The sequence below is a fragment of the Rousettus aegyptiacus genome, unplaced genomic scaffold, assembly GCF_014176215.1.
Source record: "Rousettus aegyptiacus isolate mRouAeg1 unplaced genomic scaffold, mRouAeg1.p scaffold_m13_p_17, whole genome shotgun sequence".
NCBI classification, from domain to species: domain Eukaryota; kingdom Metazoa; phylum Chordata; class Mammalia; order Chiroptera; family Pteropodidae; genus Rousettus; species Rousettus aegyptiacus.
In genome coordinates, this window is record NW_023416292.1 from 20,991,486 (window position 1) to 21,008,742 (window position 17,257).

Genomic DNA, 17,257 nt, shown 5'->3' on the forward strand with positions numbered 1-17,257 from the left:
TACTCCACCCTCCACGAGAGGGCCTGGCCTCCTCTTAGACCAGGGAGGACCTCCTTCTCCCCGGCCAGACGCCGGGACGTAGAAACAGCGTCACTTTTAACTGTGCGATTGACTTTTCTGTAACCTGGCCTTGACTTCGGACTTCTGACGGCCGATTTGCCTAATATTACAGAATTCCCAGTTCCTGGCCTGTCCGCCCAGTACCTTCCTTTATTCCTGTTTTTCATGGGTCGTCCCTGTTTTAAAACCGTGATCTTATTTCAGCCACACTAGCTGTCCTTGGCTTCTTTTGCTGTGCCGAGTCCATCCTCATCTTTCCAATAAACAGGGGTCTCTCGGCTGCGTTCCCCTGGACCTCTGGGACCCTGTGGGTGTTCTCGGTTACCATGCTCATTCAATTACATTGCAGTGAACTGTAATATACTGAGTTACCAGCTTGTGGGTACAGGTACAAAGCCGTATCAGTTACTCTCACTTGCCTCCTGAGGAGATTGTGGCATTCATGATTGCTCTGGCGTTGGTAAGGAAGAGGGAGTATTTCAGGTCTCGGGGTGAGGTGTAAGTGGAGAATCAGACGTGCTATCGGAGGAATTGGGTCTGTCTTTTACAAGCCCGCTTGCTGCTGGGATAGATTTTATGATCAGCTAATGGATGAATTTGAGATCCTTTAAGACCCAAGAGCCCTACCAGTTCTCAATTTAACAGTTCTGCTGACTCCAGACTCTTGTCTGCAATTGATTCAATGTGATTCTACAACATTTTTGCTTGGTAGATATCATAGGTATTTGCAGCCAAACCGATCTGAGGATTTGCCTTTTCGTCTGATTAAACATTACTGGACGATTATGGGCGAAGTGATGGTGCCCAGTGACGCCGCCGTACAGGAACCAGGAAGCTCGTCCGCCCGGCTTTATCCCTGCGGTTACTTGTGTTATGCGCGTTGGCTGGGATTAGTATTAAATTCCTCCTGTTAAACTTAGTATGCTCGTGATTTCATTTGTATTTCGGTATTGAAAGTTAATCTAAACTCATAATCTCTAGCTTGTTTTGGCTTGACACCAGTCACGTTTTAAAGACACCCTAGCCCAAATTTTTAGTTAAAATACCTCTTAATTTTATTTCACTAGATTTAAATTTTTTGAGAAATCAAAAATTTCCAATTTGATTGAAATTGGTGATTAATATTAAACATATCTTTTTGTGTATCCATTTTGTTAGTTCATACATTCTTGGCTATATCAGGATTAACTTTTCCAGTCTCTTACCCAAATGAAATGCAAGTTTTTTGTTGTTGTTGTTGTTGACTTTTTCAAAAGTTTATTGGGGTAACATTGGTTAATAAAATTATATAGGTTTCAAGTGTCTAATCCAATAATATGTCGTATGGACATTTTCCCGTCCCTCAGTTTCATTTCTCACCACCCCTGTTTGGCTGTCACGAAGTGTAGCCTCCAAGTTATGGTGACGTTTTTGTTTATACATCAATGTCGCAGAGTAAATTTGACATTCGTGGCAAAGGTGTTTGTCAGGTTTCTCCATAGTGTATGGTGAACTCTCCTGGATGCAAGGATGCTCTCGGGGGTCCAGGTCACTGTACAGATGTTGTGATATCAAGAGAAAATATTAAGACTCCAGAGAAGATCTTAACAGCAGAGTAAGTTATTTCCATGGGAAATATTTTTTGACGTAGAGATGTAACAAAATTTAAACTTCTAGAAATACTAATAAATGATCAAATGATTACTGTTTCCTCCTTTTCCCTTCAAATTTGATAAGTATCAAATGGTAAGAGGGAAACGTTACACTTTGAATAATCAATAAATTGGGCGGTGATCTTCTGAACAATTTAAAATTTACTGGGGAGACAACGTGTACTTCTCTGTTACTGATTTTACAGTGTATTTTCAGAAGATCAAAAAAGGTAATTTGCATACATATAAATAATGTGTATTTTACATACTGTAAGGGGAAGCAAACTTTTGCCTGTTATCCTCTTAGAGATTTTTGCCTAGGCCTGAGAAATTGACATAAGACAAGTCAACAAGAGAAAAAAATACAAATATTAATATAATAAAACTTATTAATATAAGTTTTACGTGACACAGGGGATTTCGTACGGAGTGAAGACCTAAGGAAATGGGGCGAAACTACTCACCTTGATATTAAGATGAACAGAGAGGCAATTGTGCTAATTGTGGAAAACTGACTGAACTATGTAGGGAGAATGAGGAAGTTAGGAATTATGTTAACAAGACCTGTCTGAATAGAATTCTCTCTGTCTCAGCTCGTCCGTAATGGTAAAAGTGTCTGGTTGAGGGAGGACATCTTTCACATGGGAATTTTATCCCTTGCTTTCAAGAAAGAGAATGAAGGTCAGAGTATTTTTCCTGTACTTGCTGTTTTTCTAGTGCCTTTAACTCAAAATAGTCAATGTGCCAGAGCACCGTATTTTGGGGTTGCATGTTCTGAACTCTTTCAACATGTGTGAGTGCACAGCCAATTAAACACTTTGACCGATTTATCGTGATGGAATCTCAGGTTCCGGAGGCAAGCAGAACTGGGTTCAAAATTCACGTGCCACTGACTAGCTGCTGGAGCCTGTGGTTTATCCGCCGAGTACGGATGGCGATCACAGCGCCTCGCTCGGCAAGGGCGTCAGGACACAGCGTGAGCGCGCGCGCGGTGCGTGGGCGAGAGCGTGCCCGCCGTTCCCCGCCGCGCCGCGCCGCCCTCGGCCGCAGCGCAGACCCGCGTCCGCTGGGCGGCGGCCTCTCCGAGCCAGCGTTTCCACGCGTCCCTTGCGGGGCCACGTCGCGGGTTTGCTGCCGAGGCCCTGCTCCGTTGACTTGCTCCTGCGTCTTCGTCAGAAATCAGTCAGGCAGCTCCCTGTGGCCCTGTTCCCGGAGGCTCGCTCTGTGCCGTTGACCTCTGTGTCACTCAGCCAGCACGACACTGTCGTCACTGCGGGGGGCTAGAAAGTAAGTCAGGGAACGGGGTGGATCGATTCCTCCCACTTGGTTTGGAAATGGTTTTATTGAAGTTATTGGGTGACAGTGCTTACGGTCACCCAGCAGGGGCTCGCCTCCCGAGGCCCCGCGGGTCAGCCAGCCCTCGTTGCTGGCTACCACCGTGACCGGTCTCCTGCTCCTCTCCGGTCACCGCAGACGTCACGCTGGGTGTCACCGGGGCGCCGGCATCAGCCTCCTCGAGATGCCTCGGTGCACAGGGCTCTCTGCTGCGAAAGTGGAGCCGGACAGCGCGTGCGTTTGAACAGCGCCGCTCGGAATTCCGCTCCCGCCGGTGCTACGCGCAGAGCTCTGCGGTCCGCTGGGTGCACCCAGCATCGCCGGTGGCTGTTTGGGGCTCGAGGACGACTCCAGCGCTGCCGCCAGAACCTGGCAGTGCCGTCTGTGCCCCAGGCGGTCCTGAGAGTTTCATGGTTACAGACACTTGACCCCGTCACGACCCTGGGAGGTTCAGGTGAGGAGGGAAACCGAGGCCACCGTGAGGTCGGGTTGAGCTAAGCCAAGGAAGGGGTTCCCCCAGCGGATCGTTTGCCGGGACCCGAGTCTGTGGCCTGGAGGGCACACCCAGGAGCTTCTCCCCGGCCAGGTGTTCGCCGCGTAGGAACCGTAGCTAACCTTCCTCTCTCCTTGGCGTCAGCGAGGGCAGAGGACACAGAGAACAGCTCGTTCCCAACTCCAGCCTGCCAGGACTGTTCCGATCCTGCCTCAGCTCGGGCGGGGCTGCCTCGCACCCGAGGCCCTGAGCAGGCGAGTGTCCCTGGCCTGCGAGGCCGTCGTCCTGGGGTCATGTCGGATGATGGCAGCTCCTCTTCTAATCCGATGGCTAACGGGCCCGGGTTTCCTAAAAGAGGGCGGGGCTCCGAATCCCGGGAGAAGCGAGGGTCCCCAGAAGAGAAAGCAGAGGTGTCCGATGCTGTCCACGACTGGCCACAGGGCGGCCGTGCGCCAAGAGGCCGAAGGACAAGAGAGGCCCCGAGGGGCGGGGACAGGTGATTTGACAGTCAAAACGTTTAAGAGGTGGCATTCGTGGAGTCATTTGAAAAACAAATCATCTATGCAAACACCAGCCCAGTAAAACAAGCAGTCTGCTGTGTGACCCTTTTGGAATTGTTTGCTGTGTGATGTCCAATTTTACTTGTTGATTTTTTGCTACTTCATTTACATAGTTATTGCCATTTGTTCAGTCACCTGGACATTTTCTGTCTAGACCAAAGTAAAGGACATGTGGTTATTGACAAGTTAATTTGTCTTTTCAAGTGGTTAAACACACAACGGGGTTCTTAAATGCCCCTGTCTCCTGCCCCCACACACAACCAACTAGATATAAAAAAAAGGTCAATATTCTTGACTCATGGCAGAATGACAGTGTTCCTTAAACTATAACTTTTTTTATTGGTTTATCTATGAATAGAATTATTCTGTCAAATGATACGTTCCAGGACTAGTTTAATACGATTACAGATTTATAATAGATATAGATTTATCTTTGTATTGGTTGAAGCATAGGGCATAATACTAGTTTTATATTTAGTTCTTACGTAATCATGTAGAGCATTTTCTTTACTATAATAAAGAAGACCCTTTTAGGCTTCCGCAAGATCACATCTATTTTCATAACAATAAGTTCGTTTGCCGTTTTGCACTAATGGTCCAAAAGCAGTCGCAGGCAGCACTGCCAGCCCCTTGGCACGAATCGAGACCGTGGCCGGGCTCCCTTTTGGAGGAACGGTGTTCTCCAGGGTTCCCAGTGTCGGCATACGCTATTTTAATTACGACACAACTTAAATAGGTCCGATTATAAAACGAAGCGTAACCTTTGTGTAGGCAGCGGTTTAAAGCAACATACAGATTCATGACACGCGAAACTGTAAAATGGATGAAATAAAAGCCGACAGCGTAAATGCGACACAGGGCGATCGGCCAAACGAAATCGCCGCGTCCGGCACGAAGGTGGCACGGCCGTTCGGAGTGTGACACGGCCCCGTGAGGCTCGTCGCACTCCCGAGGAGCCGGCGTCTCCCCTGCACGCTGTGATATCGCTCGGCCTCCACTGGGCACACGTGTCATTTGAGAAGTAGCTCTGTCCTCTTTCGTTTTAGTCCTTCTGCCTGCCGCGATCAGAATAGCATCCTCCGTTGCAGTAACAGTAAATAAAAATGCATGTTCAGGCGCTGCTGTGCTCGGCGCTTTGGGGTTACTAGGCCAGCATCCAGATGATCCCGAATCGGGGCGTGCGTATCTGTATGTGAGGGAGGAGGGGAGGGGACGTTTTCGTTGACTCGAGAAAGAGAAACTTATAAGACGGTTTAGAAAGTGAGCGGGGACCTCAGCCTCGGCCCCCGCTTGCAGAGGCCGCGGAGCCCGCCGTGCAGGTCGCCGACCTGTCGGGGGCCAGGACAGGATCCTCTGTGGTCGTTGGCATCCGGGGCCTTCCTCCATTCGGGCCAAGTCTCTCTCCTCCTTCAGCTCCCGCTCCCATGTTCCCGGATCTGTGCCTTCTCTCCTTGGCCCTATGAACTCCTGTCCGTCTCCGGCCTCCAAGGGTCAGTCGATGCCCTCGTTTTCCCTAGAGGCTTCAGTCCACCTCTTCAGCTATAATCTGATATTCCTCCTTTTTTGAACTTCTGCTCTGAACATTTTTTGTACTTAGTACTTTGGAATATTGTTTTCCTAATATTAGTTTCAACTGTTTGATTTTCATGTTTTCTGTATCACTGGATTTGAGGGGTTTTGAAACCAAATATCTTAAAAGTTTTTTAATCTTCAGGATCATTGTTGATAATTCTTGAAGCACTTACTAAGTGACTCAAATAACTATGAAATGCTCAGTATGAGTGGCTTAGTTTCCTTTGCAGAAATGTGTTTGATGTAGAAAACTTGCATTTCTAAGAAACCAAGTAGGAATTCTGCATGTTCACCCATTCGTTCTGCATTTTCAGGGCTGCTGGGGAAGATCCTGATTGCCATCCGAGATGCAGGTTTTGAAATCTCAGCTATGCAGATGGTACGTAGTTTGCAATGAGTCATAACCTATTAAGGAATTTTTTTTCTATATAAGCTTTAATGTATTTTATATTGAATTTTCTCTGTTCATGCAATACATTAAAAATTAAAAATATAGTTACTCAACTTGATTGCCTTATAATCAAAAAATGTCTTTGAAACGATTTTACCCTGAGAGAACTAACATGTGCCTCGTTTGAGTTTATAAGGTACGGCTCGACAATTCTCAGAACTTCAGTTGCAAAATAAATATGGACTGGAACGACGTATTTAATTTTTACAAACAAAATATAGACGTAAGCCGAGCAGTCGTGGTGAATTTTCCGTGTGGAGCGGGACTGAGAGGCGGGTGGGGGAGGAGGGTCAGTGCCCGCCCGGGGCCTTTCGCTGGCCCCTGGACTTCGGCCCAGCACCTTCTCTGGACTTGGCGCGTGCCACGCCCTCCGCTGGCAGGTGTGCCACTGGCCCCGGGGCCCCCGGGCGGTCAGCGTCACGCTGCCGACACCTTTCCAGGAAGCCCTGCGCGGAGGGCACAGCACGGGTCCCAGGAGCTCGTACCTTCGTGTCCCGCTCACCGGCGCCTTTGGCTGGAAGTTGGGCACAAATTATCACGGGATCGGATCGGCGATTAGCGTTCGCAGTGTTCGAAGACCAGCGAGTTTATGCCGTGAGGGCAGTGAAGTGCTGATTTTGGAGCTGAGAATTTTCTTACCAATATAATTTGTATGGACTTCTCTAGAAAAGGAAGTGCTCTTGATTTCCATGAAGTCTCAGGATCACCTGAGGTCAAGGGTCAGGGCGCTGATTGGGGGTTCTGGCCGTTTTGTGTCCCTGGTTGGGGGGAATGCCCACGAGCCAATGAAAGGCCAGAAGTATCAACTAGTTTGCAAAGTCATCAGGCAGAACGTGCAGACTGATGAGGAAGTTGATATTTGAGGAGTCTTACCTGGGACTATAGAGGGATTGTTAGCCGAAACCTTCTCAAAGTAGCAGCTTAGCGATGTACTCACAGGACGGTAGGACCTAAGTTTGCTTAAAAAATCAGCATCGTGGAAATTTTAGCTTTAAACGATGGTCTAACTCTAGCCAGACCAACTTGCCGCCTAGCTCTGTGATCAGCCATAGTTGGCACGCTCGGTGAAAACCAGGATAATGTGAAAAGGATTAACTGAGCCTGTGTGTGTGTGTGTGTGTGTGTGTGTGTGTGCGTGTGTGTGTGTGCGTGTGTGTGTGTTGGGTATGTGACCTTGGCCAAATTTCAGGCATTATCTTCAGTTCTCTCACCTAAGCAACGAGAACATTCTGTCAGTGAATTATTCCGTGGGTTAATTGAAATAACCAACCCGTGGAAAATTCCCATTGCAAGAACGATAGAATTTCCAGTGCAAATTACTAAGTACTTAATTATACCGTCTGTTATTGCTTCGTTAATAATACCGGTTGCGTGAACATAGGATAAAAAACCTGAAATCAAACAAAATTCACTCCCCGTAACAGCTTTGTTGCCTCCTAGTTTGAACTGTTCCGTCTGAGTAGACAGAAATTTCTCGGTGATCGTCAATCCTGCTGACAATACAGAAGCAGAGTGGGGGATGGGGAATAAAATCGGCAATTTTGAGGCTATTTTAAAAAATGTACGGTCTTAGTTTTCGATACACTAGAAATTAACAAACTTTTATTTCTAACCGAATCGGGACAAGAACGAGCCCTTGTCGGCTTGTCTGGTAAGCATTCTCTTCACAATTCTCTCCGAAGAGCCGTGGGAATCCAGACTTGTGTAAGTGCTTGGTGATGACCCAGACCAGGGATTTGTCTGAACACCTGGGAGAAAAGGGTCTATTTTCAGCCCTCTCTACAAAATCCAAAGTACTTTTCTTTAGTAATATTCTTTCCCTATGTCACTAATTTATCAATAAACTACATTGTATGTGTCTTGGGTTTTTTTTTTTTTTTTTTGTATTGAGGATGAGGTTTTATTTAGAGAGAGGTACAGTCTAGTGGTTAAGAGCGCGATCAATGAGATCAGACTGAAGTTCGTCAAAGGTGTGTAACCCCTCCGGATCTTAGCCTCATCTATAAATTGGGGCTGTTAAGACTACTTATGTCACAGGGTCGTTGTGACTAGTAAATGAGGTGATGTATGTCCAGGACCTAGAACAATGCCTGGTATATTAGGCACTCAACAGTTATACATTTTTATTATTGATGAGCTAATCTTTAAAGAGTAATTTATGCACGGTTGACATTTTAAAGTAAAGAAAATATATCGATGAGATCGTAAATGCTGAGTGCTACGTGCGACTCATTTTATTTGATTGGTTGGCTTACAGTTTTTGTTTTTGTTTTTAAATATAGTTCAGCATGGATCGAGCTAACGTCGAAGAGTTTTACGAAGTGTACAAAGGAGTGGTGTCCGAATACAACGTAAGTGCGAGGCGAGCGTGACGCACTGGTGCTGAGAGCGTGTGTCTCACGTCTCGGGGACTCGGTCTGACCTTCAATCGTGAAAGCGTTCCTTAAAGTAGTCACGGCCCTGCCGTCTGCCAGCCGCTCATCCCCAGTGACCGAGGCATCTTATCCCAGAGGACCACTGGATCAGTTTTAAAAATACGATATTATTCCATTTATGAAACAATTGTAGACAGGTATGCAAGGAAAACCTCGCTGGGTGGGCTAGTGACACATTTGGAAATTGTCTCTGAAGTCTGTAATAGTCTCAAGATGGAAGACTGTCCCACGTGCTTTGGGACGTTAAAAGCACATAGTTCTTAACCTTGTGGTAACGCTCCACAGCAGTACGCAGTACCAGCTTTCGTGGCACAAATGCGGGGGGGGGGGGGTCACCTGGGAATGAGACAGAAGAAGAAATACTAAGACTTAAAAGGAGCCGTTTAGAGGGCGCTGACATACGTCCTTGGAAACAAATGGCTGTATTCAAGTCCTTTGACTATAGGTATAAGCCAAATCTTAAATTAAAAACGTAGAGTAGATCAAAGTTAGTCTCCTTCCCGTCTCTATCAAATCATCTCGGCTCGCTTTGCGCTGGTGGCCCGCCTCCTCGCCCACGCTTGGCAGGGTTTTTTGCATAAAGGCTGTTCTTTTGGCATAAAGCTCACTGTTCCTGACAAGAGACTCGATTTCCTTCCCCTCGCTTCTCAACCTGCCTTAAAACAGGAAACGAAGTGGTCCGGGAACTGCCTGAGCCTTGGTCTCGTTTCTGCCCGCCACAGTCAAGGCTGATAACAAAATATCCCGTGTTGGATTCGGCACACTGGGAGTTCCACCCTTCTTTAAAGGAACCAGAGGGTTTTGCCTTTTCTTCTAGCCTGTCGGACTTCCATCTTACCGGCTTTTTCACTTTACGGTCATGCCTCTTCTTACATGGAAGATCTTTCTAAATGTGTCATCATTACATCGTTTATTCAGCCGATGGCAACTGTTTTCCGTTTCTTAAATCTTTCTTTTATACATCTTCCTTCTTTCATGTGTTCATTTTGACTTTTAAGAAAATATTCCTAAAAGCAACTGCCTTCATTCATCCCCATCGTATCGTCGTTTTATTATATAGGACTAAGACCCCGTGGAGGCGCGCCCGCCGGCAGCCTGGCTCCTCGGTCACACCTTCACACAGTGCCATGTGGTATTGAATCTGGTGACAGTAGTCGAGGGCACTGATGATGTAGGCACGTGTCTGAGGCGAGCCATAGTTACCTTAGGAAAACTTAAAATAAAACCTCATCTCTGACTTTTAACGTCTTTTATATAGTGCTTTAAAATACCATACATGCAATTCCTTTTTATGTGATCTGTATTTATTCTTAGGATTTTTTTTTTAATCTTGGGATTGTGGAGGTAAAATTAACATTCAGGACTCAAGTTTAAGTTCAAGGAAGAGGTAAATTAAATGCGGCACACCCTTAGGCGTCTCTTAAAAGATTTAGGAGGTTTATATAATTCTCTAAAGTAGGCCCGCATAAAAATAATCTGAAGAGGCAGTGTAGCCGAAAGGGACAAAAACAGGTGATCTGGTTCTCGCTTACATCGCTGCTTCAGCATTTGCAGTTACGAAAAGGTGACGATTCCCGACTCACAGGGTTATCATGACCCACTTACTTCCCACACACGTAGTGGGCATCTGTCTCCTGGGCGCCAAACCACGTGCTAGATCCCGGGGATCAAGGAACAGCGGCAGCAGAAGCCCACGACCCGCAACCGTGAGCTTCGTCGGGCGGGCGGGGCCGTCAGGTCACGTGATCCCCTCAGAGGCACCGAGGCGCCGCAGGTGACCGTCTGCAGAAGCCACAAACAGCCTCTCTTTTGTCTTGGCAATTTTTTACTCAACCACAAACCTGGGTGACTAGAGAATTCTGTGGAGTCCAGGTTTTTAAGGGACACGTCGTGCTTTTTGATGGAGTCCTTTTTTCAACAAGTTTTTTTCCTTCCATTTCGTGCCCCCCCCCCCGCCCCTCGTGTCTGGATTTTCAGTGGTATCTGTTATTACTCCTGGGAAAGAAAGAGGCGAGTGAAAGGCAGGCAGACATTTGCCTCCTCTGTCTTCGGAGAGTGTGTTCGCGCCGCCTCCTGCCCTCCTGAGAACGTGGCTCTTGACCTTTATGCGTAGGCGGAACTTCGACGTCATGACAGAGGGTCAGGCTCGGCATAATGAGCCGTAAAAACCGCTCGCACTGTGACCGGGGCGAGAGAGCAGAGTGACTGCGGGGGCGGGGGCGGGGGGGGGGCGGGGCGGGGTCCTGGGCGCCGCGTCGTTCACGTCGCCCTCTCCGTCCTTGCCCTTCTGGCGATTCGGTGCGATGACCGGGTTCAGATGGATATTTGAGTGTTGTTCTGGAATAGCCTTGATTTTACTGAATCGGCAGTCAGTGTCTCTTACCACCTCCAGTCACTGAGACGGCCTTCGAGGCCCACGTGGTCTGGCCTTGTCCCTGGCCGCCTTCCCACGGTCTCACGCGGAGCCCTTGGCCGGGCTCCTTTGGGGCCCCCGTACCGCCCACCTGCGCCCAGAGCCTCCCCGTCCTCGCCTTTGTTCTCGCTTCTGCCGGGAGGGGTCTCCCCCTTCAAGGGGAAGGGGGGGCATCCCCTGAGCTCGCTCCTGCACCTTCCGGGAGCTCCGGCCTTGGTCTGCTCCACTCGGCGATGGCACGGTTCCGCCCCGGTCCCTCCCCCTGTCCCGCTGCGTGGGACCTGCCTCCGGGCAGGGAGGCGGGCAACCCCACGGCTCGCCTCGTTTGTCGCCCTTCCCGCGGGGGTCGTGGTCCTGTGCTGCCTGCCCCTCAGTGTCTGGAAACTGGTTCTTCACGTAGGCTGCCCGGTTTCTAGGTGTCCGAGGCGAGAGGAGCCTGGGCCCTGTTCTTTCTAATTTCTGGAAGTCACGATAGGTTTTAAGAGTGTCTTTGAGAGACACACTGCGGAGCTTATGTTTAGAGATGTTCATTCGACAGTACTGTGCTCAAGTGGAGAGAGCCCCGTGAGGGGGAGATGTACGAGAAGACGATTTCGGGTAACGGAGTGGCAGGCGGTGCAGCGCCGCGTTCAACTGGCGGCGGCGGCGGGGCGGAGCCGAGGGCACACGCGCTTCTGTAGGGAACGTGGCCGGCGTCGGGAACGGTGTGGCGCGGGGCACAGGTGGGGAAGAAGGCGGCGGTGAGGGGGAGGGTGGTGCAATTAAAAGGAGGAGGGGTGAAGGGTAAATTATGTGAATTTTTAACATTCTTTCACGTTTCGCTTTATAGGAGATGGTGACAGAAATGTATTCCGGCCCCTGCGTGGCGTTGGAGATTCAGCAGAATAACCCCGCGAAGACATTTCGAGAATTCTGCGGGCCTGCTGACCCCGTGAGTTACTGTTTAAAATGTCAATCGTTTGTTTTATTAACCCAAGTATTTTAACTGGCTTGATGGTTTTTATTGCTCCTAAAAGAAGCAATACAAATGCGAATATAATAGACAACACATTTTATTCAGAGTAGCGTTTTACGTAATTTATTTTTATATAACACTTAAGAAAAAGTGAATTTTTTTAGCCTGCTGACAGTACAGAATGGGCAGAAATGTTTACTGCGGCATTTCTTTCTTTGTTTCTTCTTGCTAAATTGTCTAGGTAAGTGAATCTTTAAAGCTCTGGAATAGAAATTCTCTAAGGTATTCATTATCCTTTGACATGTGGGGGTGTAATTAAGCTCTCAGTGTGAAGAATACTGATGTGTGTGTATATATATTTTCCTTCAAGAAGGTTTTGCCATTTTTTGTGAGACAGTCCATGCTGGTGGACGACCGAAAGAACGTGGCCCTCCGTCCGACCAGACGGTGTCATTCGGCCAGGCCTGCGTGGTCACCCGGGGCTCTTTGGACAAGCTGCCAGAGAGCAGGGGAATTTCATTCTCTTCCTTTTAACATATGACACATTTACAGATCCGTTGGTTATCATTTTTACTTGAGGAAGACGAAAAAGAGGAAAAAAAAAACAGGGAACGATTCACAGAAAAGATGCCTATTTCACATAACATTTGCTTTTAGCCTTATTAATTAGGGAAATGCATATTAAAACAGAACGAGGTAATTTTCTTAGATCAGAGAGATGGGCAGAACTTAAGACAGACACACGCGGCGTCGGCAGCCACACGCAGAGAAGGCCCTGTCGGCCGCGGTCCCATGCGCGAGATCGTCGTCCTCTTAGACAGCTGAGCCTTGTCCGTCACAGTAGCCACGTTCTGTGAAGTCGCCACGAGCGGTGGACCACAGAGGACTGAGATGTCACTTTAAGGGGCCACGCGGGGTCAGGGTTCCCCGAGCCTCCGGCCACAGCCTGTTCTCAGATGCTCAGCACGTCACCTTGTTTCACGTGTGTCGCTGTTCGCGGACGCCCCGTTTCACACCGGCCGTCGATTCCGTAGCGTTGACCCCACAGCCAGCAGCGGCACGCTGGCTCGTGCTTGGGCGGAGCGCGCGCTGCACACGCATCTTGTCCCAGAGGCACAGTGCCGTCTCCACGTGCTGAGAAACGCAAGGCAGCCCTTGGGCGCGATGCCCGGGGCCACATTGCACAGTGAACGGACACCAGGCGCACAAAGCTGTGGGAAACGCGGGCCTCGGAGACGGCAGAGCGCACGAGGCTTACCGCACCAGAGCCCGGACGAGGCAGAGGCGCGCTGTCGGCCTCGGCCGGGACCCTCGGGGCAGCGGGCTCGGGGCGCTGGTGCCCCGTGCCTGCCCTCGGGCGAGCGAAAGCGCTGCCGGTGTCGATTTGGGGGCTGCGCACAACTTCTAGTGAGTGAGTGACTTTGCAAAAAGGGGACCCATGAATGATGAGGATTGACTGTATTTTCTACATTTTTTAAAATAATGAACTGGGGTGACGTTTCTAAAAGAAAAACAAATATAAAAAATAATCAGCAGTGCCTGCCTAATAAAATATTCTGGCTAAAGAAAATAATTTTTCTTGAAGAGTAGATAGCTGTAAAGGGTTTAAGGCAATTAGCTTGAAAAAGTACAAAATACATACTAGAAAATTCTACATTTCAGAGTAACTATTTGTCTTGGATTTTTTTTGATTTGGTGTTAAATAACGCTCAGCCCAAAAACTTGTCAGAGGTGATAACTCCATCTCTGGTTGTAAGAAGATGAAACAATGTGACCTAGTAAGAGAGTAATAGAGAAGCAGATGACGTTACACGATTGGATAAAACAATATTTTTATAATATTTTTCCATGACAGTTAAAACAAAGCTTTATTCAAATATAATAATACTGGTTCAACAGCAATATTTTCCTGGAAAGGCAGGAGATGTAATTCAAATTTTCAAGTAAGATCTTTTGAATTTTACATATCCTTTTCTGGTAATGTGTAGGTTTTTCAAATAACTTAAAGTGAAGACATCACCCCCCAACTCCTCTTTTCGGTTAAGTATCAGATCTGGGATTGAAACTTTTTTATCGTCGCTCCCGAATTCATGTCTTAAACCGTTGCGTGATACTCTCTTGCATGTCTGCGAGACCCTGTCACAACATTACCAGGGCATAAAGTAGGTACAAATCAAATGACTTTTGAAAAGTAGAAACAGAAGTACTTTTTTCTTCATCCAGTTTTAAAATTAGGCATTGTATAATCTTTTTCTGAGTGATTTAGCAATATTGACCCAAAAGCCACAAAATAAACAACGGTGTTTGCCTCGTATTACATAAGTCATAATTACTTACATTATGGATAGATGGGCAAAACCCAAGAAAACATTTAAAAATTGGATCGAAGACAAAAGAAACTTTACACCCTCTCGCTTGAACTCCTAAATATGACATATTACATTTACAGGAACAAAATGTTTTCCCCAAAAAACTGTTTAAACACCATTTTTACACAAATACAAATAGTGTTTATGCTTAAGCCTTTTCCAAAAGCTATTTTTTATATATCCAGATTTTTAAAGCCATTTGTGCATCATGTAATCCGTCAAATATAGTAACTGCATCCTCTCATGCCGTCTTTCAATACATTCTACTATGATAAGCTGTGGTGTTTAAAGACAAAAAAGGAAAACCTGAGATATGTTCTTTGATCTCAAAGAACTTACGATCTAGACAAGAAACAGTAAAACGGCCAGAGTAGGAGTCCGCGGTAGAGGGGTCCAGGAGGCAGAGGGGAGCCCCGCGAGGCGGGGGACTCGCGGGGGCACGGGGAGAGCGGCCGCGTATGGCAGTGGCCAGTGGTGGCTCCGCAGGGCTGGCACGTCGCCCTGTGACCAGGGAAGCTCTTCTTCCATCCTCCTCTTTTTTTTTCCCCTGTTTTATTTGTGCCAAAACAAATGTAACTGAGAAAGTCTGTCATTCTGTAGTGACACACAGTTCTGGTTTTGGCACGTTTTATTTGGAATGTGTTCTTGTATTCTGTCAGTGTGATATTAACTCATATTTTTAGAGGGGTTAATATTTAAAATATATAAAGGACTCCTGTAACTCAATAGAAAAAAAAATTGACTTAAAAATGGGCAGAGGATCTGAATAGACATTTTTCCATAGAAGACAGACAGATGGCCAACAGGTACATGGAAAAATGCTCAGCATCACTAGTCGTCAGGGAAACGCAAATCAATGCCATAATGAGATGTCACCTCGCACCTGTTAGAATGACTTCTCAAAAAGACAAGACATGACAAGTTTTGGTGAGGACGTGGAGAAAAGGGAGCCTGCGTGCACTGTTAGTGGGAGTGTGAATTGGCGTAGCCGCTTATTATTCAGCCATAAAAAAAGAATGAAATCTTGCCATTGGTGACGACATGAATGGACCCTGAGGAAATCATACTAAGTGAATTAAGTCAAACAGAAAAACAAATATTATATTATCTCACATGCGAAATCTTAAAAAAAAAAAAAAAAAAAAACCCTCGTAGACCCGGGGAACAGCCTAGCGGTGGCCGGGGCGGGGGTCAGGGAGTCGCTGGGATGGGCGAGGGTGGTCAGAGACGAGCTGCTGGTTATAACATAGGACCTGGAGGTGGAACGTACAGCATGGCTATAATTAATAATGCCACTGAATATCTGGAAGTTGCTAAGAGAGTACTTAAAAGTTCTCATCACAAGAAAAAAAATTATAACTGTAGTAGGGGATGTTGACTTCTAGTGGCGATCGTTTTGCAATATGTACATATACTGAATCATATTGTCCACCTGAAACTAATATGGCGTTATATTGTCAATTACATATTAATAAAAAAGCGAGAGACATCTGATTTTAGACAAATATGAAATTATCACTGGTAAAAGGCTGTTCTCTCTCTCTCCCACACATACAAAAAAATTATAGCTGGTTTAAACAATAATTTGGGTCTTTGACAATTTTATCAGGCTGTACAATTAAGAAGCCAGTACTTATTAACTCTCCAAAGGAAGAAAAATAATATGTTTCTAGAGGACCTAAAACCACCACTGAAGATACCTGAGCATCGGTTAGGACAGTTTTCTTCAGGTGCGTACCAACGTGCCAGTCCCCAGGGGGGGCAGAGCTGCTCCGTAGAATTATTCTGTCACATGGGTGTCGACTGTCACCCCACTTAGGAGCCAAACACTAGGACACTCTCTGGGTAGGACCTGCATTTCCAGAATGAAGATATACATTGTTGATATAGTTGTGTAATTATATATGGTTTGTGTATTTTTTCTAGTATCACGGAGAATACAGAGAAGTCTCCTTTCCAGAGGTTCACTGTGCTTAGACTGAGGTATAGAGATAAATTTCATTTTAAGAGGTTTTTTACCCTTTTACCTCTATTATTATATTCAACTGAAATTATTGAACATACTGTGGGCTGGTTATTGAGCATGGGATGGTGGACAAGACATTAGCTCTGTCCACGTGGGATTGGAAGTCCGATGGCCATCGAACAAGCGATCGTGTGAGCGTGTACGTGTTACAGCTGTGATCAGTGCTCGCGGTGTGACCTCTGTGCAAGGGCTTTGTGAGGTGGAGGGATTCCTGAGGGACCGTCATGGACTCTCAGATCTGAATGGTAGGGACCAGCCCTGTGTGGCGGCCCCAGACCTGGGGAGAACCCAGCACGTTCTCGGGATCCAGGGGAGTCCAGGTTGGCTCTTGCTTCAGGCGACGTGACTGAAGAGATCGTCTGGGCCAGGTTACGAAGGCCACGTGGCCGGTGTGTGCTACGCAGGTGCAGCAGGAAGTTCCGTGGGAAAGTGTCATGGGGCACTGATAGGCTTAGATCTGTGTTTAAAAGGTCACCGTGACCACTGCGTGCAAAATTGGTTGGAACAGCAAAGTAATTCCGACTAGCAATGACAAAACCCTTGGCCGATGACCATTATCAGGTGGCGACAGTGGAAGGTTTGGGGATACGTGTTGGAAGGAGAGCTTGCAGAACTTGGCAGTTTGGGTGTGGCTATGAGCAGCCAGGTAGTCTATTACAGGTGAGCACATTGGTGACAAAAGGGACTATTATATTTTGGAAGAAATACAGAAACAGTTAAAACCCCAGAGCCGTGTTCACTGTGCTCATTTGTCGCACTGTCTTCCTGAGCTATCGATTTAAGTTGCAGGTATCTAGAAACAGCTCAGAAGCAGGAGCTAGAAACGGGAAAAACATTCAGCCTTGAAAACCCCCATGAGCTCTCAGTAAACGCGGAGCCCCTTGGTCTCCGAGGGGCAAGGTCTCGAGGGCGTCTGCATTGTTTGTTCTCCACGGAAGTGGCCTGGCAGCAGTGGGC

General features: G+C 47.1%; 1 protein-coding gene across 1 annotated transcript in view; it reads left to right on the forward strand.

The window, feature by feature from the left end:
- NME7 (NME/NM23 family member 7) overlaps positions 1 to 17,257 on the forward strand; it is a 59,017-nt gene that overhangs the window by 25,600 nt on the left and 16,160 nt on the right. Inside the window, exons 8-10 of the mRNA XM_016148602.2 lie at positions 5,966 to 6,030; positions 8,385 to 8,453; positions 11,780 to 11,881. Of these exons, the coding sequence (XP_016004088.1) occupies positions 5,966 to 6,030; positions 8,385 to 8,453; positions 11,780 to 11,881 (236 nt within the window). The remainder of the gene's footprint in view (positions 1 to 5,965; positions 6,031 to 8,384; positions 8,454 to 11,779; positions 11,882 to 17,257) is intronic.